Here is a 24252-nt window from a genome sequence, read left to right on the forward strand (position 1 = left end):
GTGCGCAGTGAGACACGTGTTCCTGCAGCATGGCCGGAGCGCGCCGCTGAGGACCAGAGAGGACCAGAGAGGATGTCGGGAGAGATGGTGGAGGTCTCAGTGAAAGCACCGGAACCGGTCCGGACCACCGGCGTCCTGCAGCAGAACCGAGTCTTCCTCGACTTCTTCTGGGACTTGGCCAAACCGGATCAGGAGGTTCGGCTGAAGGCGGTGGGAGAGCTGATCCGGTACCTGAAGACCCACAACCAGGTGAGCCGGACCACGGCAGCGTGGAGGGATCCTGGAGGTCCACTAATCAGAACTTATTGATTACAGTACTCTATCTATTGATTACAGTTCTCTATTGATTAGAATACTCTGATCAATAAATTATAGTAATCAGTTACTTAATTAAGTTACTTTTACTTAATAACACAACGTAAAGTTCATTAAACACCCAAATTCTCTTAAATTAAAAGTATTTATTATGTTTTTAGGGTTTTATATTAAATATTAGTGTCATTATTATTGTTATTAAACATTATAAATTATAATAAAACATTACTTTAATCTTTAATATTATAATATATATAATATTATTACTTTAATCTTTAATATTATAATATAATATTATTACTTTAATCTTTAATATTATAATATAATATTATTACTTTAATCTTTAATATTATAATATAATATTATTACTTTAATCTTTAATATTATAATATATATAATATTATTACTTTAATCTTTAATATTATAATATATATAATATTATTACTTTAATCTTTAATATTATCTATAACTGCAGTTAATGACGTCTTTTAAATCACTTCTAGCACGCTGTTTAATGTCTCATATTTTACTAGTATTATTGTTGTTATCATATATTATTTATGGGTATTTTAGGCTTTAATTTGTATATTTTTAACTGTTGTTATGTTTATATATATATGTGTGTGTGTGTAACTACAGCTGTGAAATAAAAACACTTACACATGATAAAGTATATAAAGTTCAATATTTCCCTCTGTAATTATGAAGTAGCATTAAACTGTACAGCTCTTTTTCTATTAACAGATATATGTGACATATATTTTACATATTAAACCTTTTTTATATTTTATATTTACGTACAAAGTGTTTATTGTTATGCACCAAAATACAAGATACAAACAGATGTTTTATTCTGAAATGGAAATACTCAAAGTAAAATGTAACTAGAGTACAACATGTTGGTTTATTAAAACTTGGGAGTCTGAACTGTTAAAGTTTATAAGTTTATAATAAAGTGTGAGAAGAGGCTTTACAGTCCCTGCAGTACCTACAGTCGCTCATGTGGTGGCGCTCTCTCTCTCTCTCTCTCTGTGTCCTGCAGGCAGACGAGTTGGACTACACCTTTAAGCGGCTGGTGGATGGACTGGCTCACACACGAGAGGCTGCCAGACCCGGGTTCAGCCTGGCTCTGGGTCAGGTGAGTGGAGCCCAAAGACACACAATCACATTACAGCCGTCGACAATATGAGCAGTGAATGAGCGTATGTCCCAAAATGAGTGGATTAATGTTAATTCACAGTTACTAACCGCAGTTTCCCAGCTTGGGATCAATAAAGTATATCTATCTATCTATTAATACATTACTTAGATGTCACTGAATTAGCTGGAATCCAGTTTGATGGAATAAGGACAATTCAGATCAGATCAAATCAAAATAACAACACATAACCGGACAGACGACAAACGACAAGTAAACATAAAGTGTTGTTTTAAATGTTTAAAGTGCCACCAGTAAGGTTCAGTGTGCCTGAGAGTGACCATGAATAAATAATACGTCTCTAAAAGGACCTGTTCCCATAGAAATGTTAATATTATGTCACATTTATAAGCTGCTTATAAGTCTGCTTGGAACCATAATGTGTCTCTAATGTGTGTTTTTCCTCAATAAAAGTATAATTTCCCACATTAAAACCCTTAAAAAGTAATCTACTACACAAGATGCCTCCTCCTCCTCCGCTGTGAAGTCCAGTCTCAGAGTCTGTGCACTGCTGGATCTCACTGTAGAAGCTGCACCTCTCAAATACATCGGCTCCATCGTGACTGAAGTTTTTGTTTTTCAGGTGTTGAGTTCCTTTGAAGACGTCTCTTTGCAGAGCGTACTCAACAGAGTCAGAGAGAAGCACAACCCGCAGACGGTGAAGAAGGTGAGTGTCTTTCTCTCCGTCGGCTCCAGAAGTTTGAAGAACTTTAAAACTTTTCTGTGAACGGTTTCTCTCTCTCTTCCAGAAACTGCTCAGAAATGCTTTCTTCGGAAACTTGTTCGGCGTCCTCGCCCTTTATCAGTCCGGACGCCTCTCTAAAGTAAGTAGTCTCGCCAAGATTTTATCGTTTTTAAAGGGATTAAAACAAACTGGCTACAGCCTAGGTTGCATTGTGGGTAATGTAGGCGCCAGGTTTTGACAAGGAAGGATAGGATATCTGTATGGTACTTTGTCAATTAAACTGTGAGTGTGACTGTTATAGAAGAGCTAAATCTACAAAATGGGGGACAAAATTATAATTTCTCCTTCTTTCTTCAGTATTTTCCTCCTGTATGTCCGTCATGGAGTTTACTTTAAAGCTCTTTTTGTCCAGTAAATGTGTGATGTTACTCAGACACTGTGTTTCTGAGGTTGGAGTCTGTGTCGATTGCATAGAAGGAAGCTTCAGTAGAGCTCAAACAGCCTGATTTTGGGGGTTAATGTGAGCCTGGAAGCTGATTTCTGCCTCCGAGCTCCCCCAGCAGGTTTTGTAGTCTGGTATAATTGTGTGATTAATGGTGTGTGTGAAACTACAGCTGAGCTCTAGTGTGTGTGTGTGTGAGCTGCAGTGGTGTTACGGTCTCTGAGCTTTGTCTCGTGTCTCTGCAGGAGCCGCAGGTGGTGTTGGGGTGTGTGCAGCTCCTCCAGAGCCTCAGCCAGCAGAGACAACACCTGAAGGACCTTCCCACGAAGACCATGATGGACATCCTGACTGAGGTGACCACTGCTGCTCAGTTACACACCTTTTTAAAAACACAGGAGCAAACGTTTAGAACCATAACACATACACTAACATGTACGTGCTGTCCGTCAGATCCCAGAGGAGGTGTTTGAGGAGGTCCTGTTCAGCGCCCTGCAGGCTGACCTGGCATCAGCCTTCAGGACTCCAGAGCAGCTGCAGCTGCTGCTGGTCGCGCTGCAACGCTTCCCACAAACCCTCAAACCAAAGAAACTCAAGAAGCTGCTGGGCTGTTCGACCATCATCAACGCCGACAACATCCCCAAGTATGAACGCCGTGGTTGGATGGATTGGTTTCTGGGTTCCCTTTAACCACATTGTGCTGATGTTAGCTGATGTTAGCTCCCTCATTAACGGCTGCTGTAATCTGTGATGTTGTCCCACAGGCTGACGGAGGTGTTGAAGATGGCGGCCCGCTCGGTGAAGAAGGAGTGCGTCCTCCCAGCGGTGGTCCTGGACCTCCTGAAGCTCTCTCTGAAGGAAGACAGCTTCCAGCTCTTCTGGAACAACGCCATCATCAACGGCATGTTGAAGGAGCAGCCGGGGCCAGCACAGTGAGTAATCCTTGAGACCGTCAAAGTGCGTCCACTGACAGACTCAGGTTGTTATTGTCAGTGTCTGACAGCATTATGGAAAGGATCCCTAAAGAGATAGACCTTTAGTTTAACCACAAACAGCCGTAATATCACTATCACTCTCCACCAGACTCCAGAGACTAAAATGCAAATTTTATCTCACAGATAATCGTAAAAAAACACCTAGTGTACAGAAAGAAAACGATACACTTTCCACTGTTTAACATCAGATCACACACCAGTATATAATATATTGTCCAGTCGTAGTTCCAGTTAAATACTTTCTGTTTGTCTGTCTGTGTGCAGCTACCTGAGCTTCCGTCTGCTGGGCAGTGCGCTGCCTCTCCTGTCTGTGGCCCAGCTGAAGGAGGTGTTGTCTGGAGATGTGATGATGCACTACGGGGAACACGTGGTGTCTGCTCAGGTCAGTGGCCCCGCCTTGTTCATTATATAATGGTTATTTATGTTATTGATAGCGGTCTATGTCGAACAAACTTTACATTACACACAACATTAAAAGTCTTGCAGCGTTCCCTATAGGTAGACTTTTAATGTGAAGAAATATCAGGAAATGTTGAAATTTGTTGACAGAAGCGTAATATTGATGAAGAGAACAGCAGAAAGGTGAGCAGGATATCACTTTAAACCTTTATTAAAGGACATTAATACGAGTCTCATGTATCATTTTTCTCTCCCAGAAACCGGACCGCTTCAAGCTGGCCCCAGAGATGGACGTCTACGTGTCGGACTTCTTGGAGGGCTGCCAGGACCCCGACAGACAGCTGGCGGTGATGGTGGGCTTCTCCTCGCTGACCAACCAGGGCTACCCCGTGGTGCCGTCGGTGTGGAGGGTGGTGCAGCACCTGCAGCCCGCAGCGCTGCAGCAGTACGTGGACTGGCTGAAGAAGATGTTCCTGCAGCCTCAGACGGACCAGCTGCTGGACTTCAGCACCCGCAAGCAGAAGGACAATCCGGAAGGACGGGAACAGTGAGTGGACACGCCTGTTTGTGTGTTTATCCGCGTGAAGATCTCTGGTAGCTCTGAACAGGAAGACGAGGGACGGAAGTCTAACTGTCGATTGTTCTTCCTCAGGAAAGAGAACGCCATATTCCGGCTGAGGAAGTGGATTATCGCTCGGCTCTCGTCGATCATTGACAACCACCAGGTGAAGAGGCAGGAGGATCTGATCTTGGACGTGGCCAGGTGAGACCCGCCTGTAGCAGAGCGATGTCGAGGTCTCTGTGTTTGATGAAGGAGACGGCCGTCAGCTGGTGTTGTTTCTGTTCCAGGTTCGTGTTTTTCCACGCTTTCTTCAGTGCCAAGAAGGCGTCGGCCGACATCCCGGAGACGGCGGGGAAGCTTTCTGTCCCGCTGGACGACAAAACCAGAGGAGTGCTCGTCAATTCTTTCTTTGGGTGAGAATCTGTGATCACAGCCAGCGCGGTTTACTCCTCTCAGCTGTTTAAAGCTGACAGAGGCTGGTCAGGATTACACAGATAGCTGGTTAGCATGCTTTTTAATTTTTGATGATTTTAAACCAGGATATTTCATCTCTGTGAATACTGCTGCCAAGCTCCAGGATACACAAAGGGAAGCTCCTGTAGCTCTCTCGGTCCCTTAATACCGTATATTTGGGCTCTGTAGCTGCAGTGAGAATGACCTTCAAATATTCAAAGCTTCCACGATACTTAAATACACCTAAATAAAGAGTATGTGAGGAAACAACACGACATTCACACCAGCCCAAACAAACAGACCAGAGTTTGTTTTAACCCATCTGACATTAAAATGTAAATCTGAGCCAGACTGGGACCCTGTTTGTGGTCTCTGCTGCGTCACTGATCGCCTGTCTGTCCTCCCTGCAGACTCCTCCTGTCCATGCACCACCTGCCTCTGATCGAGGACACGGCCGAAGGCGCCGCGGTCAACCAGAAGCGCCCGCTGGGTGTCACCTCCGACGGCACCATGTGGATCTACCACCTGGTCCAGTACGCACAAGTCCTGCTTAACCAGCCAAAACACGTCCAGAGCAGCCAGCCCTTCAGCCCCGAGCAGAAACAGGCCTGGGACGGGTAGGAACTACTTAAATTTCTGCTAATGGAGGTAGAATATTGCAGCCGTGAATATCTCTACAGGTTTATAGGACTAACTTATTGTCATTGTGTAAATACGACCGCCTGCACCAATGAATCTGTTTTACTACTGAAGGAGGTGGTTTTATAGCTCTACCTGTGTTCTTCCAGCATGCTGGAGTCGGTCTCAAAGCTGAAGAAGAAGGCGAAGAAAGGCCCAAATGCAGAGAGCACCGCGTTCCAGCAGCTCTTCCTGTTGGTCGGCATGCACCTGTTCAAGGTACTGCATGGTGGTCACGTTCTCAGTCTGCTCACACACAGTTAAAACACTGGCATAGAAAGGAGATAAATCATTGACTCTGAACTTGTATTTGTCCACGAAGGCCCCCGAGGAGCTGCTGGACATCATGAAGGACCTGCAGAGCTGTGTGGACAAAGCTCAGGAGAAGAAGGCCAAGAAGAAGAAGACGACGAAGAAGAAACAAGGTGATTACGACGCTGCCGCCATCTTTCTTTCACCTTTTAATGTTGCACTGCGCGGGCTTTAGTTGTACTGATCTCAATCACAAAGTGGGTTTACAGAGGGGACGAGGATGTTGTCCTCTAGCTGAGATCTGGTCTTTTTGACACAGATAAAAGGCACATCCAGAGTAACAGCTGAATACTGCTTTAATGTGTGTGTGTGTGTGTGTGTGTGTGTGTGTGTGTTTGGTGCAGCCACAGAGGAGGAGGAGGAGCCTGAGTGGGTGGAGGTGATGGTGGACATCTTGTTGTCCCTGCTGTCCCAGCCGAGCCGACATATCAGACAGGTCTGCAGAACGGTCTTCTCCTCCATCTGCCCGCACGTTACCGCGGCGGCCCTCACCGCCATCTTAGACGTAAGTAACACACACACACACACATTTTGTAGGTTATTGTTGACACAGAACAGATTCCCTCCTAATAATGAGCCCAACTGGGGCGACGTGTGTTGCCCTGGAAGCTTTGTATGTGAGTGTAACGATGGGGTTTCGGGGTTTGGGGGTCTGTGTAGGTCCTGGACCCAGAGAAGGATGACGAGGAGGACAGCGCCGTGGTCGTCACTGACGACAACAAAACCCAGAAGAAACCAGATGAGGAAGATGATGAGGATCACGATGAAGAGATGGAGGTCAGTTCTTATCGTTTTCTATCTGATTGATCCTTTTATTCACTGATCAATAAATACATCGTCTGTTTTGTTTTAGAAGAAAGATTTGACACTGAAATTGTTTGGTTCTGCCAGGAGTCTGACGGATCTGACGATGACTCTGACGAGGATGAAGATAATGAGGATGATGATGACGAAGATGATGAAGCAATGGAGGAGGAAGAGGTGGGAGAGGTGGACCAGAGTTTCCGTCTGGAGCTGATGAAGGTCCTGCAGCAGCAGAACGCTCTGGTGGGTTTAAAATATAAAATGGTATTTTAATGAAATACTCCACAGATAAAAGGGAGAAACTCATATTCGAGGGGTTGAGTTGCTCTTTAAAGTCCTCTGTTGTTGTGTACCGTGTTCAGGCCACTGAGGAGGACGGCAGCGATGATGAAGACCTGGATGATGAAGCCATGATGGAGCTGGATAAGGGCCTGGCAGCACTGTTCTCAGAGCAGAAGAAGAAGAGTCAGGCCAAGAAGGACGAAAAGGCCAAACTGCAGAAGGAGAAGACGCTGGTCCGGGACTTTAAGATCAAGGTACCGGATCCACAGAGTGTCGTCTGTTAAAGGAGTCAGAAAGGAAGACTGTCTCACTCCTTTTTCCTCGTGCTGTAGGTGTTGGACCTGGTCGAGGTGTTCGTGGCCCGGCAGGCGGGCAGTCCTCTGGTTCTGGGTCTGGTGGAGCCTCTGCTCACCATCATCGACAGAGGAATGAGCTCCGACAGCCACCAGCAGGAGCAGGACTTCCTCCGCAGAGCTGCAGATATCTTCAGGTACGGTCCGACACACACACACACACACACACACACACACACCAAGAGAGACTGTCTTACAAGGAACGAGGCCCAACGTGACACAGATCTTCCAACAGGATCTGGTTCTGGTTGCAGGTCTTTTGGGTCGGATGGTGAAAGGCTGAATTTGACTGAATGTGTGTGTTCCCTGTTTGTGTGTGTGTGTTTTCAGGAACCAGCTGTGCAGGTCGAAGGTTTACTGCAGGACCGTCGGTGACAGACAGGGGGAGCTCCATGACCTGCTGGAGAAACTGATGACTAAAACCCAGAAACTGTCCGACTCCGCAGTCTGCCTCTACTACTTCAGGTACAGCTTACTGTTCAAGGACCGGAACCAACAGGGAACTCTCTCACGCACCACAATATGTGCAAATATCTGACCAAAGCAGAACTGATTATGTTTATTCCATAAGTGGAAAATAGATCATTTATTCAGAAAAAAAAAAAATTCTGGACCCTCTATTCCAATATTTGTTTATTTATGTTTATTTTATGAAACTGGTCCAATATTGAGCGAGAGGGCTGCGAAACTGACTTTAAAGTGCAATAGAGCATCGCCCTGGTTCTCAACAGAGAGCCAATGGGATTTTTCTGTTGGAGTTTGGATTATTGAATAAAATAAAGTCTGTGGAGAACAAAGGTTTATGATACTTTCAGGTTTTGTTCATCCATTTTTATGATTTTTGAAGCGTAAGTGCGATCGCCAGAACTAAAAAGCTAACGTTAGGCTATAGACAAACTGACTTCACCAACACTAAACTTCCAACTTTAAATCTTGAATTAAAATCTACAAGTTGGAACGTTTGAGTTTGAATAGTTTGTAAGTAAACACACAGGTGAGTCTCTGCTGTAAACTCACAGGTATTTAATGCCACGTATGATGTGTTAGAACTAAATGTGAAAATCTCTGCGTTACCCACAGACCTTATTTCACTCGTCCTGAGCTTTCAGCTGCATCTTGATGAGCGGGTTGAGTTCGCTCACTTGTCTGCAGGTGTAGAAACTCTCCATGATTCTGTTTGTATCTCGCTGATGTTCAACTGTCCTTGCAGTGCATCTCTGTACGTGGTGAAAGTGCTGCGAGGAGCTCCGCCTGCCGACGCCAAAGAGGAGCAGACAAATGACGTACGTTTACCCACACACTGATCCATCGGTCACCTCTTCAGATCACTGGTAGTAGTGAGAACAAAGTAAGACCATCAGTCAGTGGTCTAATGCGTTCCACAGATGGTCACTATGGTTGAAACCACATTTAAACAAACGTTTCTTTAACTTTAGCGACCACGAATCACAGCTTTTAGGTCAGCAGACAGACAGGGGTTAAATATTCACATGCGGTTGTTACTGTTTATGTCCAGCTCTGCACCAAATAAACTCCAGGTCTGTCCCTGTATTTTACTGGGTCAGGAAGTGGGTCAGTCCTGGACAGGTTGGTCCCCTTTAAGACGGTGTTTGCCTCATACAGATTTCCTGTTTTCTTTTTTTGATAATTAATATATTGGTTAAGTCATATTTGCTGGTTTTCTTTGTCTGCTGTGGTAGTAAACTGAAGGTTTCGGACTGTTGGTTCGACAAAATGAGACATTTGAAGACGTCATCTTGGCCTCTGGGAGATTGTGATGGATCTTTTATAGATCTGCAATTAATCAACAGATTTATTAAGAATGAAAACAACTGTTAGTTTCAGTCCTGATATGTTAAGAGTTCCAGCAGTACACATATTACATACAGTATGGTTCATATAGCTGTCTGTACCAACATACGGCTGCAGGAGGATGCTGTGAATGTTTGCACCAAATTTTATAGCTTTTATAGTTTTTATATCCGTCCAATAGTTCAAACGTTTCATTCAAAAACCACATGTCAACCTCATGGTGGCGCTACAGGAAGAGTCAGGGTTTTACTAAAGTCAGTAGATTTCATTCTCTGGGTAACGTGACTGTAAAGAAAAGTTTTTGAGATGTGGTGGACTGATGGCGACCGTAGAGCCACAAATATTGGCCTGTTTTTAGTCTCATAATGTGCTGATTGTGAGTCCATTAAGTGACTGATGGGGCCAGATTTATTTATTTATTGTGTGTGTGTGTGTGCAGTTGAGGTTCATGGGCAACGTGGACGTGGATCGGGTCTCGGCCGTCTTCAGAGAGGCTCTCAGCTCCTTCATGAGCAAGAGGAAGAGTCCTCTGACCGCTCAGATGTTCACAGACTTGTTCAACAGATTCCCGGTGAGTACGGACGCACACCAGGAGCCGACTCACGTCACCGTGGAAACAGGAGATGCTAATTTGAGCGCGGAACTGATGCAGATTGTTTGTTGTTTTCCAGGTTTTGTGTGTGAGCCTGTTGGATGCAGCAGTGCAGCACATCACATCCGGGGTCAGAGTTCACCAACAGGTAAAGATTCACACTCACTGTTTGGGTTCATTGTGCAGCTCATCAGCTGTTCTCTACTGTTATTCTATATATACACACACACATATATACATTGAATATAATATTAAATATATCCATAAAATATGTCAGTTTACTTAATGACACAACCTACAGCTTCACCTCAAACCTTCGTCTTCAGGAGACTTCTGTTATTAGGTTAAAATGATCTCACTGTATTGTCCTTATATACTGTATATACTGTAATATGGATATATCTCTGATACAATCAGCTGTATGTGGGTTGGACTCTGGTCCATCAAATCAAACCTCAGTAAACAGTTCTAACCCTCGACCTAAACTAATCAGTTTTTATTGAAGTTTAAAGGAGAACCTCCTCCCTGTTAGACCGTCAGTTATAACCTCTGTAACATTCCTGATCATGCACATTGTTTTATATATCTATATTGTGTGTGTGTGTGTGTGTGTGTGTGTGTGTGTGTGTGTGTGTGTGTGTGTGTGTGTGTGTGTGTTTTAGGGTCAAGCCTGTGTGCTGGTGTTGCGGGCGATGCAGAGCAGGGAAGTCCAGCAGCTGCTGAGCGGCGATCGGTGGGCGGAGCTCTGTGCGAAGGTCACGGGTCAGCTGGCAGCGGTAGGTCAACAACAATCCACATCGACAGGGTTAACGGCGATGATACATAGTGCTGCTGTTTTATCGCCCAGGAGAGATAATTGAGTTTTATTTATTACATTACAAGACTCTGGACGGTTCAATACCAGTGGTTTCTTTTTCCCAGTTTAAATTCTGTAAATCTCTAATCTGATTATAAATCGTTCTCTGTGTGTAAACCGGCATGAGGCTGTAACTGATCTCCACCAGTACGAAGACGTTCATCCACCGACATCCTTTAGGCTTGTGCGTATTTTAATTATATTGTTCCAGAAGGTTTATGAAGTTGCATCGCGCTGTGATGAATGATGATTAGAGCCGATGCTGCACTCAGCGTCCTCTATGTGTCTTCGGGACAGCTGAGGGTAAAGACGTGCATACTGGTAATTACATGCTTCTGTAATTCTTCACCAAACCACCTCATCTGCATTATCTTCTCTATCCGAACAGCACGGCTCCTCTGTACGATTTTTAAATCCAGTTGCCAGAAATGTGTCGTTAATAAGACGTAACGTCAGTTTTCCGAGCTCCGTTATCGAGCTTTGTTAATTAAACGTGTGATAAAACCAGTTTCATCGAAGCAGTTTGACTTTCTGACACAAACTGTGGTGATTTTCTACCACTTTCGCTGAATCAATTTTAAATAATCTGTTGAATAACTCAGAAGCAGACTATCCCATCGTAAAGATCGTAAAGACCTTAGGGTGTCTCTGTTTCTTGGTTTGAACTGGTTTTTGACTAGATTTGAGTTTTAGAAGAACATAAGGTCGCTACGAAGAGCCTAAAACAGCCTCCTCTATGACGTTAATGGCCGTTTGGGCATAAATAAACTACTGGGGAGTGTGGTTTCATAAATATATTCATTTAAAAGAGTTTTATATTTATTAGCAGTATATAATAGGGCTGAAACTAAAGATTATTTTCATAATCGAGTAATTTGTTTAATACTAATGCCTTCTGTATGATCTTCATAAACAAACAAAACCAGTGAAAAAAAAAGATTTTTATTTATTCTTAATGTCTAATGCCACCGGGTCGGATTCCCATTGAAATCAATGAAAGGAGGCAGTAAACACTACCACGGTTGTCCACAGGGGGGGCGCCAGAATCAACACTAAATGAAAGTCCCTTGTTGCTGCTTTAATCGATTGGCTGTTTGGTTCATAAAATGTCAGAAAATTCTAAAAAATGATTCATCACAACCCAAAGATATTCAGTTTACTGTCATAGAGGAGTAAACTAAATAAAATATACACATTTGAGAAGCTGAAATTAGAGAATTTGGACATTTTTTTTCTTTAAATAATAACTCAAAACAGTTAATCTATCATCAAAATAGTTGGTGATTAATTTAAATAATAATAATAACTATAATTAATAATGAATAGTTGACAACTAATCGACTTATCGTTGCAGCTCTAGTGTATAAAAGTATATTAAATTGTTTATAACACACAGTAATATAGTGTTTAGCAAGAGGAGGAATAAAATATTTGAACTTTTACCTTTAGTTTTTGGAAGTTGGAACGAGGGAAGTTGGCTGTGATCCCTGTTTGATTATTTGATTATTGATTGACTGACGACTTGAAACCTATTACATAACATTTATTAAGAGAGGATTCCTTAAGGCAAAATCCCCTCACATTGGGGGAGTATGTGGTTTAATGTGCATCTTTTATGGGGGGTCCTTGACATGAGAAAGTTTGTGAACCACTGTATCACAGACAGCTGTCTCACCCTCTGTGTCTTCTCCCCTCAGAGTCTCCAGCAGGTGGGTGAGACTGAGAGCAAGGTGGTGAAGGAGAAGGTGGTGAAGACGCTGGAGCTCTGTCAGTTCCTGGTCAAACACGTCCACCAGCAGGTAGGTGGCCGGTTGAGTGTGAGGATGCAGTCATGAGAGGGAGCTGTTGATGTGGTTTTCTGGTCCAGACTCAAGTCTCTGCTTCCTGTGTAGAAGGTGTCTGTGGACCTGGAGCCCCTTCAGAAGGTCCTGCAGTCCCTGACCGGCGTCATCGCTTTCAAGAAGACCGGCAAGCTAGAGGACACCTACTGGGCCGTGGTGAAACACTTCGGAGTCATGTGAGTTGTTGTGGTGTCTATGTTGAGAGATGATTCTCTTGTGGCGTTTGCGTACACATAACGAATACTGAATGCTCTGATCCTTCTATGAAATCTCTCGTGTTCAAAAAGAAAACGACTGAAGGAGAAATACAGAAATATTTACTTTTAAACATCACTTAGTGCCGATTATTGGCCGACTTCAAGTCAAAAATATGCGATTGGCAGATTGGGAGTAATGCTTTGATGGCAAAAACCATGTGTGTATGTGTGTATTGTTGTCCTGGAGGAGATCCCAATACACTAATACACTATAAAACAGCCAAACTAACTGATCTATAATAGGCTGTACCAGCTGCTATAAAAAGAGTCAGTATTGGCGACAGACTGTTTATTTAAAGTTTCTGTAGAGCCGTCGTGAAGCTCAGTGTGGTCGGCTCTGGCTGCCGCAGTCTTGGCAGTCCTGACTCCGCCGGGTACCGGCTAATCCAGAAATGAGCGAAGAGGTGGAGCTAAATGAAGCCTGGTTACTGAAAATATACATAACTTTAAGCCTTAATATGATTTAAACAGGAGAGTTGTATAAAAATTCCCCCTCCGTACAGTCGACATCAACGGGGAAATTAACTCTAGAGACTAGAACTGTTGTTTGTATCAGGCTGGAAACGTGTTTATTTCTGCTGTAAAGTTTTATTTTAATATGAGGCCTTATGGAGATTGACTCACTGCTGGAGCCAGCCTCTAGTGGCCGTTAGAGGAACTGCACGTTTCTGTTAATTTCATATTGGCTGACGCTTGTTTTTTTGTTTTTGTAAATCACTATTCAGTTTTGGTAACTGTGAAACAAATTTAATTTATATAGCACCAAATTATAACATAAATAAAACCCAACAGTTCCCACCATGAGCAAATACCTGTAATAAATGTAATAATATAACCAATAAATAAACATTACTCTATATAAAATGGTTAAGTAGATGGCTTTATGTGATATGTGTCTGTTTTAAAGTAGTTTTATTAAAGGCCTTTTATACTGACTGTTACAGAAACCACAGATTTAATCCATTTATTTCCTCCTTTAATGTTTAATTAATGAATTAACATAATGAATGAATAGATTATAATCACAGAGAACCACTTTACCAAAGGATTTATATATAACAAGAAGGTTTATTTTACAGCGTTTTGAAGCCGTCATGTTGACCTTGGGTTTGTTGTTCACATTCGCAGAAAACCCAAAGTAGAAAAGAAGAAACCCGACAAGGACGCCGACCAACAGCAGGCGCCCAAAAAGAAGAAAGGATTTCTGCCTGAAACAAAAAAGCGTAAAAAGCGCCTGCAGCCTGTTTTAGAGCCGGCGGGAGACAACTTGACCTCTGCGGACAAACCGGGAGCAGCCAAAGGACAAGCCAAAAAGAAACACGACAAGAAAGCTAAACAGAAACGACCGGCCGACGGCGCGACCGCCTCTCAGCCGAACCCGGCCAAGAAGAGCAAGACGCAGTCCGACAGCACGCCGGCCAAGAAGAAAAAGAAGAAACCCAAACAGAAGAAAGAGGGAGGAGGGAAAATGTAAAGTGGACACTGCGGTTGAATTGTTCATTTCCTTTTTTTAAAAGAGGCTGTGTGGTCGTCTGTTCAGTTTTCTACTGTCCGTACTTCGGATAATATGTTCCAGTGAGATATTAATATACGTGTTAATAACCTGTGTGGGAAGTTAATTCATATGGATTATTTTTCTAATGTGTGACTGATGTTGATTAGAAAGAAAACAATAAATTCTCTTCCTGGAAATCAATCAAAGCTCTGCTCCCGTTTCAGAACAATTCTCTCATCAGGTTCATCTTATTGAACATTTATAAGAAATATTAGTGAAATGTAAAAAGACATTGTTAACCCAGTCGAAGCTCACAGTCGTGCCCCACAGGTCCATCCAACATACAGACAGAAGATAAAATAAAAATATAGCCTGAAAGTCGTCAAAATGTGGATATATAATGTCTAAAAATACCAGAAGGTTGCTAAAACCCCCCAAATTTCCCAGGAAAAATACTTAGAACATGATTTTAGTGTTCTCAGTTGTATCTTCGACCCTTGAACTGGTTCTCCCAGGATCAGACTAACACTGTTTTTAGGGAAAAACCTTCCTGGGATTCACTTTAAACTTGAGTTTCACCTGCTACAGGATAAACAAAAGCACAGTTATATATGAAACTTTGGGCACCTTTTGATAAATAATACATTTTGGTGATTTTTTGAGTTCAGAAGATGTAAATACACCTTGGACAAAAAATAAAAATAAAAACATCATTATTGTATGTGCAAACGTTTGGGCACCCTCACAGGGTTCCTCTTAGCCAGTGGTTCCCAACCTGTGGGTCGAGGCTTGGGGTCACCAGAGCTTCATTGCGAGACCTTGTTTCTAAGGTATTTAAGAGAAGTTTAAGAAAATAGACACAACAGGGCTAAATCTCAGCATTTGGTTCACTGCTGTGAAGAAAAGTATAATAGCAAAATATTGACATCAGGGACAAGAGAAAGAAGCCTATTAAGTCTGTATGATTGTTAAAAATGATCAAAAATGCAAAATACAGGCAGATAATTTGTATAAAAAGTTCCATAAACAGGAAATAATCTGCTCAAAATCCATCCAAATCACTCGTTTTACACAAACGTCCTGCAGTTACTGAGTTCACTGTTTGGGTTCATTGCACAGTTTTGAATATAAAAAGAAATATTCATAAAATATTTAATTTAGTCAGTTTACTAAATGATAGAAAAAGGGCTCTGTGAAGGGAAAAGGCTGCGAACCACGGCTCTAAGCAGCTGTGGAAGACTCTGAAAATGAAAACCTCTGATGGCCACAATGCAGGAGAAGACTACAAGAAGATAGCAAAGTCTTTTAGGCCAACAATGGAAGTCTATGGCAGGATCAGTTCTGGTCTTTAGTGGATTTTACTCACAAGAAAAATATAGAATAAAGTGAGAATCTGTTAAAAATTAAATGTGTCACTGACCATAAGTAGGTTTCTAGGGCTGCCAAGGTTATTCATTGTTACAAATAGACCTAAAAACATTACTGAAAGATCTGGGAGGACCAGAATTCACCTCTCTGGATCACATGTAGGGACACTGCACCCGTTACGTAACATTACATAACAGTCTTATTAGGAAAAATGTCACTGTCCTTTGCACAGGGTGTGATGTTGCGAGTCTTTGTGCTTTTTAAACGAAGGTGAGCAGTCACACAGAACCCAAATTCAGCTGTCAGGAAAATGATGCAGTGTCCCACAAATGGATTACTATACAGGACATGAAGCCAGGCAGCCATAAATCTGCAGGAACGCGAGGCGAGCTGCAGCCCCATCCATCAGGTATCTCAGCTTAAAGCTCCTCTCCGCTTCAGGAACCTTCAGCGGTGGCCATCTTACACCCAACACAGGGCACAGCGATCCAAAGATCCAATCAGGGTGAAAACCACTGACGGTTTATGATTTGTTGCACAGATCTTTACGGGTGTGTGAAGTGAAACCAAAGCAGAAATGTCTTAAAAGTGCATTTTTTCAGGGGGCGACTCCACAGGCTGCAAAAAAAGTCAGTTAGTATTGAGTCTTATGGAGAAATAAGCCGACTTCTCACTTGATTTATTAGCTCAGTAAACAATTTCCTGATGAGTTTATGGTCTCAATTAGGTAAATGAAAACCTAATTTCACGATTATCTCAGGCCAGAATAATTGTGGTACACGATATTATCACGATAATCACGATAATATACTTAAATTAAACCTTTAAAATGGTCCTAAAACATACTGGAATAACTTCACCTTACTTTTTTTAAAGAAAAACTTCATCCCTCTGTTTGTTATTTATTTATTTATTTATTATGCCTTTAGTCATGGTGACGGGATTAGGATTAGAGATGATGTGTGCTGGTGAGCTAGACAGGTTTTTCAAGTGAAGCCATGTGAGGATGAACGTGTTTTTTTTATAGCACACAGTGATATTGTATGTTCCCAAACCGAGTCTCAATCGCTAGCTTCAAGTCTTCTTCCATACAACATTGTAATCATTTACTATTGACAGCCAAGACGACAGCAAAGTCCTTAGGATTCATCCTCCAGGAACCATCGATGTCCATCTTAATCCATCAAACAGTTGCTGAGATGTTTCAGTCTAGATCAAAGTGACAGACACACAGACATAACCATTCCTGGAGCCACACTGAGGTTAGCAATGGCTGAATATACTGGGGAATATAATGGGAGATCAACTGTGAATGTATCCGATGGTAGAAGATGTTCAATAGCTCCAACAAGAAGTACATCTCTCACTATAGAAAGGTGATTCAAGCTCTGAACAGGGCTGATCTGTTATTCCGTCTTTCACCTACAGGTACTTGTCTGAGTTCCTGGTTCTGCTTCCCCTCGCAGCCGCAGCTTGAACCTGCAGTAATGAAGCCTATAAACAGACACTGGTGGTGACAAATCATCCACCTCGAACCCTGACAGCAGGGGTGAGAACAGGAGCAGTGGTGTCCTCTCCTCCTGACAGTGAACTGTCACTTGTCATCGCTCCAGAGCGCAGAGCCAATCTGCTAATGCAGCTCGGTGGAATAATCAGAGCGAGCTGTAAAGTCGAGGGCAAACTCGCATCAATATGAGAAAGATGTGAGTGAATGCTGTAAAATGTGGACTGTGGTTCTGGGGTTTTTTAATGCTGCTTTTGCTAAAGTTTGGCCCTTTTGGAGTCTCCACAGCGGGGAGGTTGGCAGGCTGCTGGCAGGGTGTTAATTTTATATTGAGTGCCACCGGAAACCCACTAATTACTGCACCCAGTAGTTTACTTGCCAGGCCTTGTAGGAACAACTTCAGTTGAGTTCTTCCACTTCTTGGGGGGACGCCCAAATCAGCATGACTCACTCAGTCTGATTCTCCTGCACCTTCCTGGTCCTTGATGATAAGATTCACAGATCCTACCAAGTTTAAAATGTGCATCAGATACAATCTGGGACTAACTCGGGATTGTTTCTAACATCTTTGCATCTACAAAATACGTTTTATTTATATATAATTATTGGTAGAAGCCCTGTGTCTTTTTGTTATAAATTAATATAACAGTATAATACAATAATAATCTAATGCATCAGATCACCAGCATCTCAGACCAAAACAATGAGTGCTACAGCTGACCAGACTCCATTGACAAAACAAGTAATTTTACCTAATAAGGATAATCATTAAATGCACTTCAAACTGGAAATAAACAGAATAAAAATCCCCAACTCTGGTTTGTTGGAAATAAATCCCTTAATTAATAAGTTTGCTTCTATATTAATGTTTTAAATCTCATATATAACCTTTAAAGTAAGTGAGTAAAACCATTTTATTTTCACTTGGGAGCACAAACATTCACCAATTTTAAAACAAAATCTTCCTGTTAGATAAATGCGGTCGTACTTAAAGTTGTACCAACCGTAGACCAGTTCCCTGAGGCGACACACACATTACACACAATCATAATAACGTTATAATAATAAACAGCCTCGGAGGACATAATCCACTCTCTGGCCAACTGACTTCCCTCACAAAGTCTATCTGAACCCCTGGGACGACAAACACCTGAAAACTGGCCTCATTAATTCTAAATGAGGCTAAAAACACAATAACTAGGCTATTCCCAGAGCAAACCTATATCCCACTAAAGTATCTCCCTCTGTGTCTCCCTTTCTAACGCAGCTCTATATGTGTGACAATAAATAACAGCAGTCCTAATTCATCTCCACCTGACCTCCCTCACCTCATCCATCCCCAACCACTGACCACCGACCTTCATCTATTCGTTCTAATTACATCCTCTACAAGAAATCCACGTCTCCTTTATTACAGTGCCGTTCCATTAAAATGCTTTTTGTTTTATGCTTTAAGCACGTACGAGGTCCTGCGTCCTCATCTATGAATTGCTCCGAAGCGAGCGTATGTTTGAATGCAGAATGCATTAGTCATCTTTCACCGGCTTACGTCCAAATTCCCCTGCGAAGATAAATGGTTTCGTTCTGTTGCACTTATGCCAATGAGATAAGATAGACGGGCAGTCTGTCAGTGCATCTTCCAGGGCTGGAGTCTCGCCAAAAGACTGCTTCATATTCCCAGGCCTTTTCTTGCCGGGGACAATTAGGAACATGGTGTCCTGGTACCCGGCCAACGCTCCGACTGATGCTGATTCACTTCCACTGACCTCCAATGAGACAAGGCTGGGGCTTCGCCGTTACAGGGATACGTTGAGATTAAAGAATGGCACTTGTATGGATAACCTTCATGTCAATCACACTGATTTGATTTTATTGTAGCGACAGACGTGGTTCAGTACGTGTGGTTAACACGGTCTTATGTAGCCTGGACTGTGTGTAGTGCAGCAGACTCTGGATCTCCCTCTGGAAGGTCATTTTTATTGTCTGCTCGAACGGGTGATGTAATGAAAATGTCACCTCTTATATTGGGTGAAGGGTTGGAAGTTTTACTAGTCAATTTAATGTAGCTGAACATTTCCTTGATGGCAGGTGGTGTAATGACATATTGTGAGACAGTTAGAGGTCCAGTGTGTCGGATTTAGTGCCGTCTAGCATTGTAGTTACAGATCGCAACTCACTCGCTTCACCCTGAGTGCGATGGAGAAACTACGGTGGCTGTGAAACATGTAAAAAGCGTAAAATAGAGCCAGTTTTTGTTTTCTGGGCTACTGTAGAAACATGGCGGACTCCAGTGAAGGTGACCCGCAGCGTCTGAAGAAAAACACTTATTATTACTTATATTAAAATACATTATTTAATGTGTGTTTTCTATTGTGTTGTTTCTTGATCAATAAAATCTGTATATTCTTATATTATATCACCTTATATTTAATTTCTGCCAGTAGATCCGATATACAAATATGTGAAGATTCAAAATCGGTGCGATAAAAATTGAATCTTGAGACTCTTTTTAAACAGCAGAGGGCGCTTTTTGTTTTTGACTTTGCTTTTTCGATGTCCTACGTTACTTGTGCCAGTCGCTGTATGGAGGCACAAAGATGCAGGTTTCAGTTTTACAATAAAAAGGAAAAACGTATTCAGTCCCGCCAGGATTTCGCAGGTTTTTTGGGGGATTGATGTGCCCTAAAATGTTTGTTTTCTATTTAAAAATGCAAGAAAAAATAAGTAAGTAAATAATAAGTAATTTTTTTGTCTAATTCATAAGAAATTGAAGTCAACTTGTTCCAGTCAGAATAAACTCACTGTAGTTTCATGACATATAGCTCAACATCATTTACTGATGTTTTACATTTTATTGTTTCTATTGTATTCAGTTTTAATCCTGCAATTTTTTATTTATTGTTGTTAATTTTTGTTTGTTTGCCCCCCCAGTTTGATCAAATTAAACACATAACGTGTTTAAAAGCATAAATGAACACATAAAAGTTAATAATCTGTTATGGCCACATTGATTGGCTTATGTTCAATACAAAAAGACTATTTGGATTTAAAATTGATTGATTTGTGACCTTTCAACATCCACATTAATGTAATGTTTATGAGCGTCTGAGCAAATATTGTGACCTGCAATGATTTAATATCTTTAAGTTGTCGTCTGTGTGTTGTATTTGGTTGTTTTTATGTTAACCTGAGTCTAAAAATAAAAGTTAAACTGAATATATGTGATTGATTGTGTGCCACCTCCTCGTGGATAATCCATCCCTCGCTAATGGCCAAAGGTTACTGACACAGTCAAAGGATTAACATAAAGTATTTATTTATAAACTTTGGATATTACATATTTTCCTTTTTGATAAGGCAGGTTATATGAACTCCAGAAAGATGATTTGTTACTGTAAAACATTCCAGCTCTCATAATGGCATACATTTACAGTGAATTGATATCATAAATCACATTTCTATTAGGCCCACTATGATACAATATGAAGGCTCAAAAAACAAAAACAAAAAAGAGAGAGAGAGAGAATAAGACTGGCTTAAACTTAAAACCCTCTCTTGGAAGGATTCTCAAGTTATTACATGTCAGAGAGAGAATACATTATAAATACTGAAAAATGAAAATACTGTTTATTTAGCGCTAAAACTTCTAACTATCTGACACATTAAAGGAAACTCTTATGTGCATAACTACAGCAAATAAGTCTTGCATCCTGTCAGGCTAACTAGAGCTAAACCTACAGATGTCTAACAGACATTGGAGGACAGTACTTTATGCAAATATGCTAAGTCACTTAAGTCAAGGAAAAAATTACTACGCATACAAATAAGCCATTTTTTCTACAGCCTATATGCAGCATTGCACTGCCTAACAGCACCACAACATCCATTATAGTCTAACTACATACTGGTAGTGTGTCGGAAGGACATGCCAAGGAAGATCAGCGAGCCATTATGGTCTGTGTTGTGTCTCCAGCTCTTTAAACTACCCAACACAACCGTGTGTCACATCCCAGGGAAGATATCTTTTTTTTTGTTTTTTTTATTAAGGAAGAGGAAGAGGTCCAAAAGTCAAAGCAGGCAAATACTTTATACAGTCCCATAAGGAGTTACCAGTTGGCTAAATACTAGTGTGTGTGTGTGTGTGTGTGTGTGTGTGTGTGTGCGGCCCTATGTTACCTCTAGGCCTACTATTCTGCTCAGTATTCTGCGTTATTCTAACCCTACAAGCAGCAGAGATGGGTGTGGGAGTTCTTTGTGCCTTATTGCTTTTCCTGTTTATTCCACAGTCTCGTTCCCTGAAGTTGCTCTGAGTTAACAGTCAAGAGGAACCGTCTGGTGCTGCGCCTCCTCCGCCGCCTCCTCCGCCGCCTCCTCCGCGCTCCCCGCGCTCTGGCACGAGAGCTTCTCCTCGCATTTCACCGGTCGGATGATGACGCACGGCCTCGCGGGCTCCCCGCTCGCCCCGGGGCCGCCGCGCGCCGGGCTGCGACTGTCGCGCTCGTATTCCTCCTGCGCGCGCTGGATCTTCCTGTTCCGGAGCTTCCTCTTGTGGAAGTGGAAGGTTGCCAGGGAAACGAGGATGATCCCCACGAGCACGGCCACCAGCACGAGGAGCGCGAGGGCGGAGGAGAACGGCGGAAAGATGCTGAGCTGCTCCGCGCAGGTGCCGTTGTTGGCCTGGAGGACCCCGTGACAGCGGCGCAGCGGCACCGACAGTCCCGAGGCCTCCGAGGTTCTGGCTGTCATCCGGTCCACTCTTGTGTCTCTGACCCCCCCGGTACCCTTCGTGCTCTCCTCTCCGGGCTCAGCGCGGTGACACCGGCCCGCGCATGTGGTTACCTGCACCGAAAAGACAGACACATGAGACCCCCCCGCTCCAGACCAGGAGGCTGCCTATCAGTGCAATCAGACCCCCCCACCCCCCTCCCCACCCCACCCCCACCCCCACCACCAGCGCTCATTAACGGCTCCGGGGTGCATTAATAAGCCTGGGGCAATTAACATGAGAAGCGTTGGCTCTAAATCAGCGTGTTAAATAAGAGCTGCCAGCCTCTAATGGAGCGCGTGCTGCGTCTGAAAACACTATGAATGTGAGATGAGGTGGGAATCGGGACAATACATCATCTATTGTAATGTACAGGCCTCCAAGATGTAGCCATCCCTAACAGGGTCCATCCTTCCCCGCACTCCACGCAGCAGCGTTTTTTAGGACGAGGGGTTGTGAAGGAGGATAAAGTCTGCCTCTGATCAAATGTTAAACCTGAGCGTTGGAATAAAAGAGCAGTCCTTACCTGGTGAAACGGTCAGTGCGGGGAACAGTCCGTGAGCGGGGAGCTGATGTTTGTAAATGGGGAAACTGGATCACGGTGACGCATTTCATACAATGTGATGCTGCTGCTGAGCTCCGATCACTCAGGACGCTGTGATTGCCGCAATCCGCTCAGTCCCGCATCCAGGCACCGCGCTCCCCCTCCGCTAAATGCAAGGCAAATCCTTCAGGATGAGTCAAAGTGGGGGGTTTAAAAAACGCGATCAGACTAAAGATTGTGGGCTGGTTTTCCTAGAAAAAGCGGTCCCTCCTCCGGTCATCCGCTGCTCCACTCAGCATCTGAATGAAGAGCTGCAGCTGCATTAAAGGTCCCGTATAGCAGTCAGCTGGCAGGGCTGTGCTGGGGTTTTTTTTTTTATCTTCCCCTTCTTCAAATATAGTCTATGTATCACCAACACCAGAGAGCTCAGGTTTCCCTCTGATCACCCCATCCATAACTGCTCATCAGGTCAAATCATACAGAAACAGAAGAAGGTAAAGGAGCTGTTTAGAGTCTGATCAGTATCCACTGGCATTCCTCAGGGTGTGGTCAGACAAATGCTGCAAACCTACACGATTTGAAGCTTTAAAGCCTCATTGTGAGGCGTGTGAATAACGTCCAGCTGTCATGCATCAATGTGGGCCAAGACTAAGAGTAGGAGGCGTCAATTTTTAGCAAGAAAAGTTGGTGGAAAGTAGAGCTGCACAATGAACTGCAACATGGCCAAAAGCACAAAGCTGAAACTGCATTATAATGAAGAACTGTAGGGCTGCAGAGCTTCTCTGGACTACAAATCCTGTTCTCCAGATGTAAGAAAACACCAATAAATGTCCCATCATTTGTTGTTTTTTCAGTGATAATGAAAACTGTGATCATTCCCACTTATATGTTGACCAGATCCCAGAGTATGTCGTCTAAAATCTCGATTTAATGTCGAAAGATACGCTTTTCTCCTGGTCGCACACAATAGACTACACAGCTCACAGGTTAGGCCTTTAGCATGTGAATGACTGAGAGATATTTTATTTAAATGCCACTTTCCAAACCTCCCCGGAGTAAATACAGACAACATGAAAGGGAAGCTTTAAGTGTCACACTTCTTATGGTCTTATGCAATAGTCGCCTTCCACCGGCTTCAGTTTCTCAGTCTTTGTTGTGGCTGCATTTCCATTTCTTTGTGGTAAAGTTTCCATTATATTCTGCTTAAATCTGCACAGCTCGTGACGCCAGCCTTCCCTGCTTTCTTCACATACATTGGATGAAAACATTTTAGGAAAGCGTCTCTCCTGCAGTGATGAAAATATGACTATTAGACTATTTAAAAGTCAACTCTAGATGCACCCAAACGTTCTTATAACTGGTTCATTATCCGGTTTAAAGTCTGCTTTACTCGTTGAACAGTTGCTTCGAACTCAGGTCCCCGCCTCGCAATCATAGGTTAGGATAAAGGGGTGGTCAGTCAGGTTAAATTTCATACAATATATGCTGTTTATTTTAAAATAAAGCAGCCACTCCTTCACACAATCTCAACCTTTACTGATGTCTTAAAGTCACCCGAGATGTTCTTCATCTCCACCCACTTCCTTCCAGAGCAAACTTCTGGCTCAATGACTGTCATGAGCGATAAACCCCTACGTGGTCTGACATTTGCCTTTGGCTTTGTCCTCCTGGATACCCGATCTCTTGGATAACCTGTAATCCTCATAGACTTAGCACAGTCGTGAAATTTCGGTGAGGAAGTGT

The 24252-nt window shown here is 42.8% G+C and overlaps 2 protein-coding genes across 2 annotated transcripts; one reads left to right on the forward strand and one right to left on the reverse strand.

Annotated features, from left to right (window-relative positions):
• On the forward strand, positions 1–14534 carry mybbp1a (MYB binding protein (P160) 1a). Its single transcript, XM_051401320.1, has 27 exons — positions 1–249; positions 1358–1453; positions 2097–2180; positions 2263–2337; positions 2886–2993; positions 3091–3281; positions 3402–3569; positions 3897–4014; positions 4289–4578; positions 4684–4794; positions 4881–5006; positions 5457–5663; positions 5835–5943; positions 6047–6149; positions 6381–6541; positions 6697–6813; positions 6928–7083; positions 7203–7376; positions 7455–7612; positions 7806–7940; positions 8686–8758; positions 9727–9858; positions 9959–10027; positions 10542–10655; positions 12433–12534; positions 12628–12752; positions 13962–14534. The coding sequence occupies exons 1-27, from the start codon at positions 73–75 to the stop codon at positions 14305–14307; spliced, it is 3825 nt and encodes a 1274-aa protein (XP_051257280.1). The 5' UTR covers positions 1–72; the 3' UTR covers positions 14308–14534.
• A 5960-nt stretch (positions 14535–20494) lies between these two features.
• On the reverse strand, positions 20495–23146 carry LOC127364125 (uncharacterized protein C11orf87 homolog). Its single transcript, XM_051401321.1, has 2 exons — positions 22492–23146; positions 20495–22039 (listed from the first exon to the last, which is right to left on the reverse strand). The coding sequence occupies exon 2, from the start codon at positions 21944–21946 to the stop codon at positions 21512–21514; it is 435 nt and encodes a 144-aa protein (XP_051257281.1). The 5' UTR covers positions 21947–22039; positions 22492–23146; the 3' UTR covers positions 20495–21511.
• Between the last annotated feature and the right edge of the window lie 1106 nt (positions 23147–24252).

The sequence above is a fragment of the Dicentrarchus labrax genome, unplaced genomic scaffold (assembly GCF_905237075.1).
Source record: "Dicentrarchus labrax unplaced genomic scaffold, dlabrax2021, whole genome shotgun sequence".
NCBI lineage: Eukaryota > Metazoa > Chordata > Actinopteri > Moronidae > Dicentrarchus > Dicentrarchus labrax.

Coding starts and splice junctions, on each gene's coding strand:
- LOC127364125 (XM_051401321.1), bottom strand. CDS start 21,946: ATGACAGCCAGAACCTCGGAGGCCTCGGGACTGTCGGTGCCGCTGCGC.
- mybbp1a (XM_051401320.1), top strand. CDS start 73: ATGTCGGGAGAGATGGTGGAGGTCTCAGTGAAAGCACCGGAACCGGTC. Junction 1,454..2,096: donor TCAGCCTGGCTCTGGGTCAG/GTGAGTGGAGCC, acceptor TTTGTTTTTCAG/GTGTTGAGTTCCTTTGAAGA. Junction 4,015..4,288: donor AACACGTGGTGTCTGCTCAG/GTCAGTGGCCCC, acceptor TTTCTCTCCCAG/AAACCGGACCGCTTCAAGCT.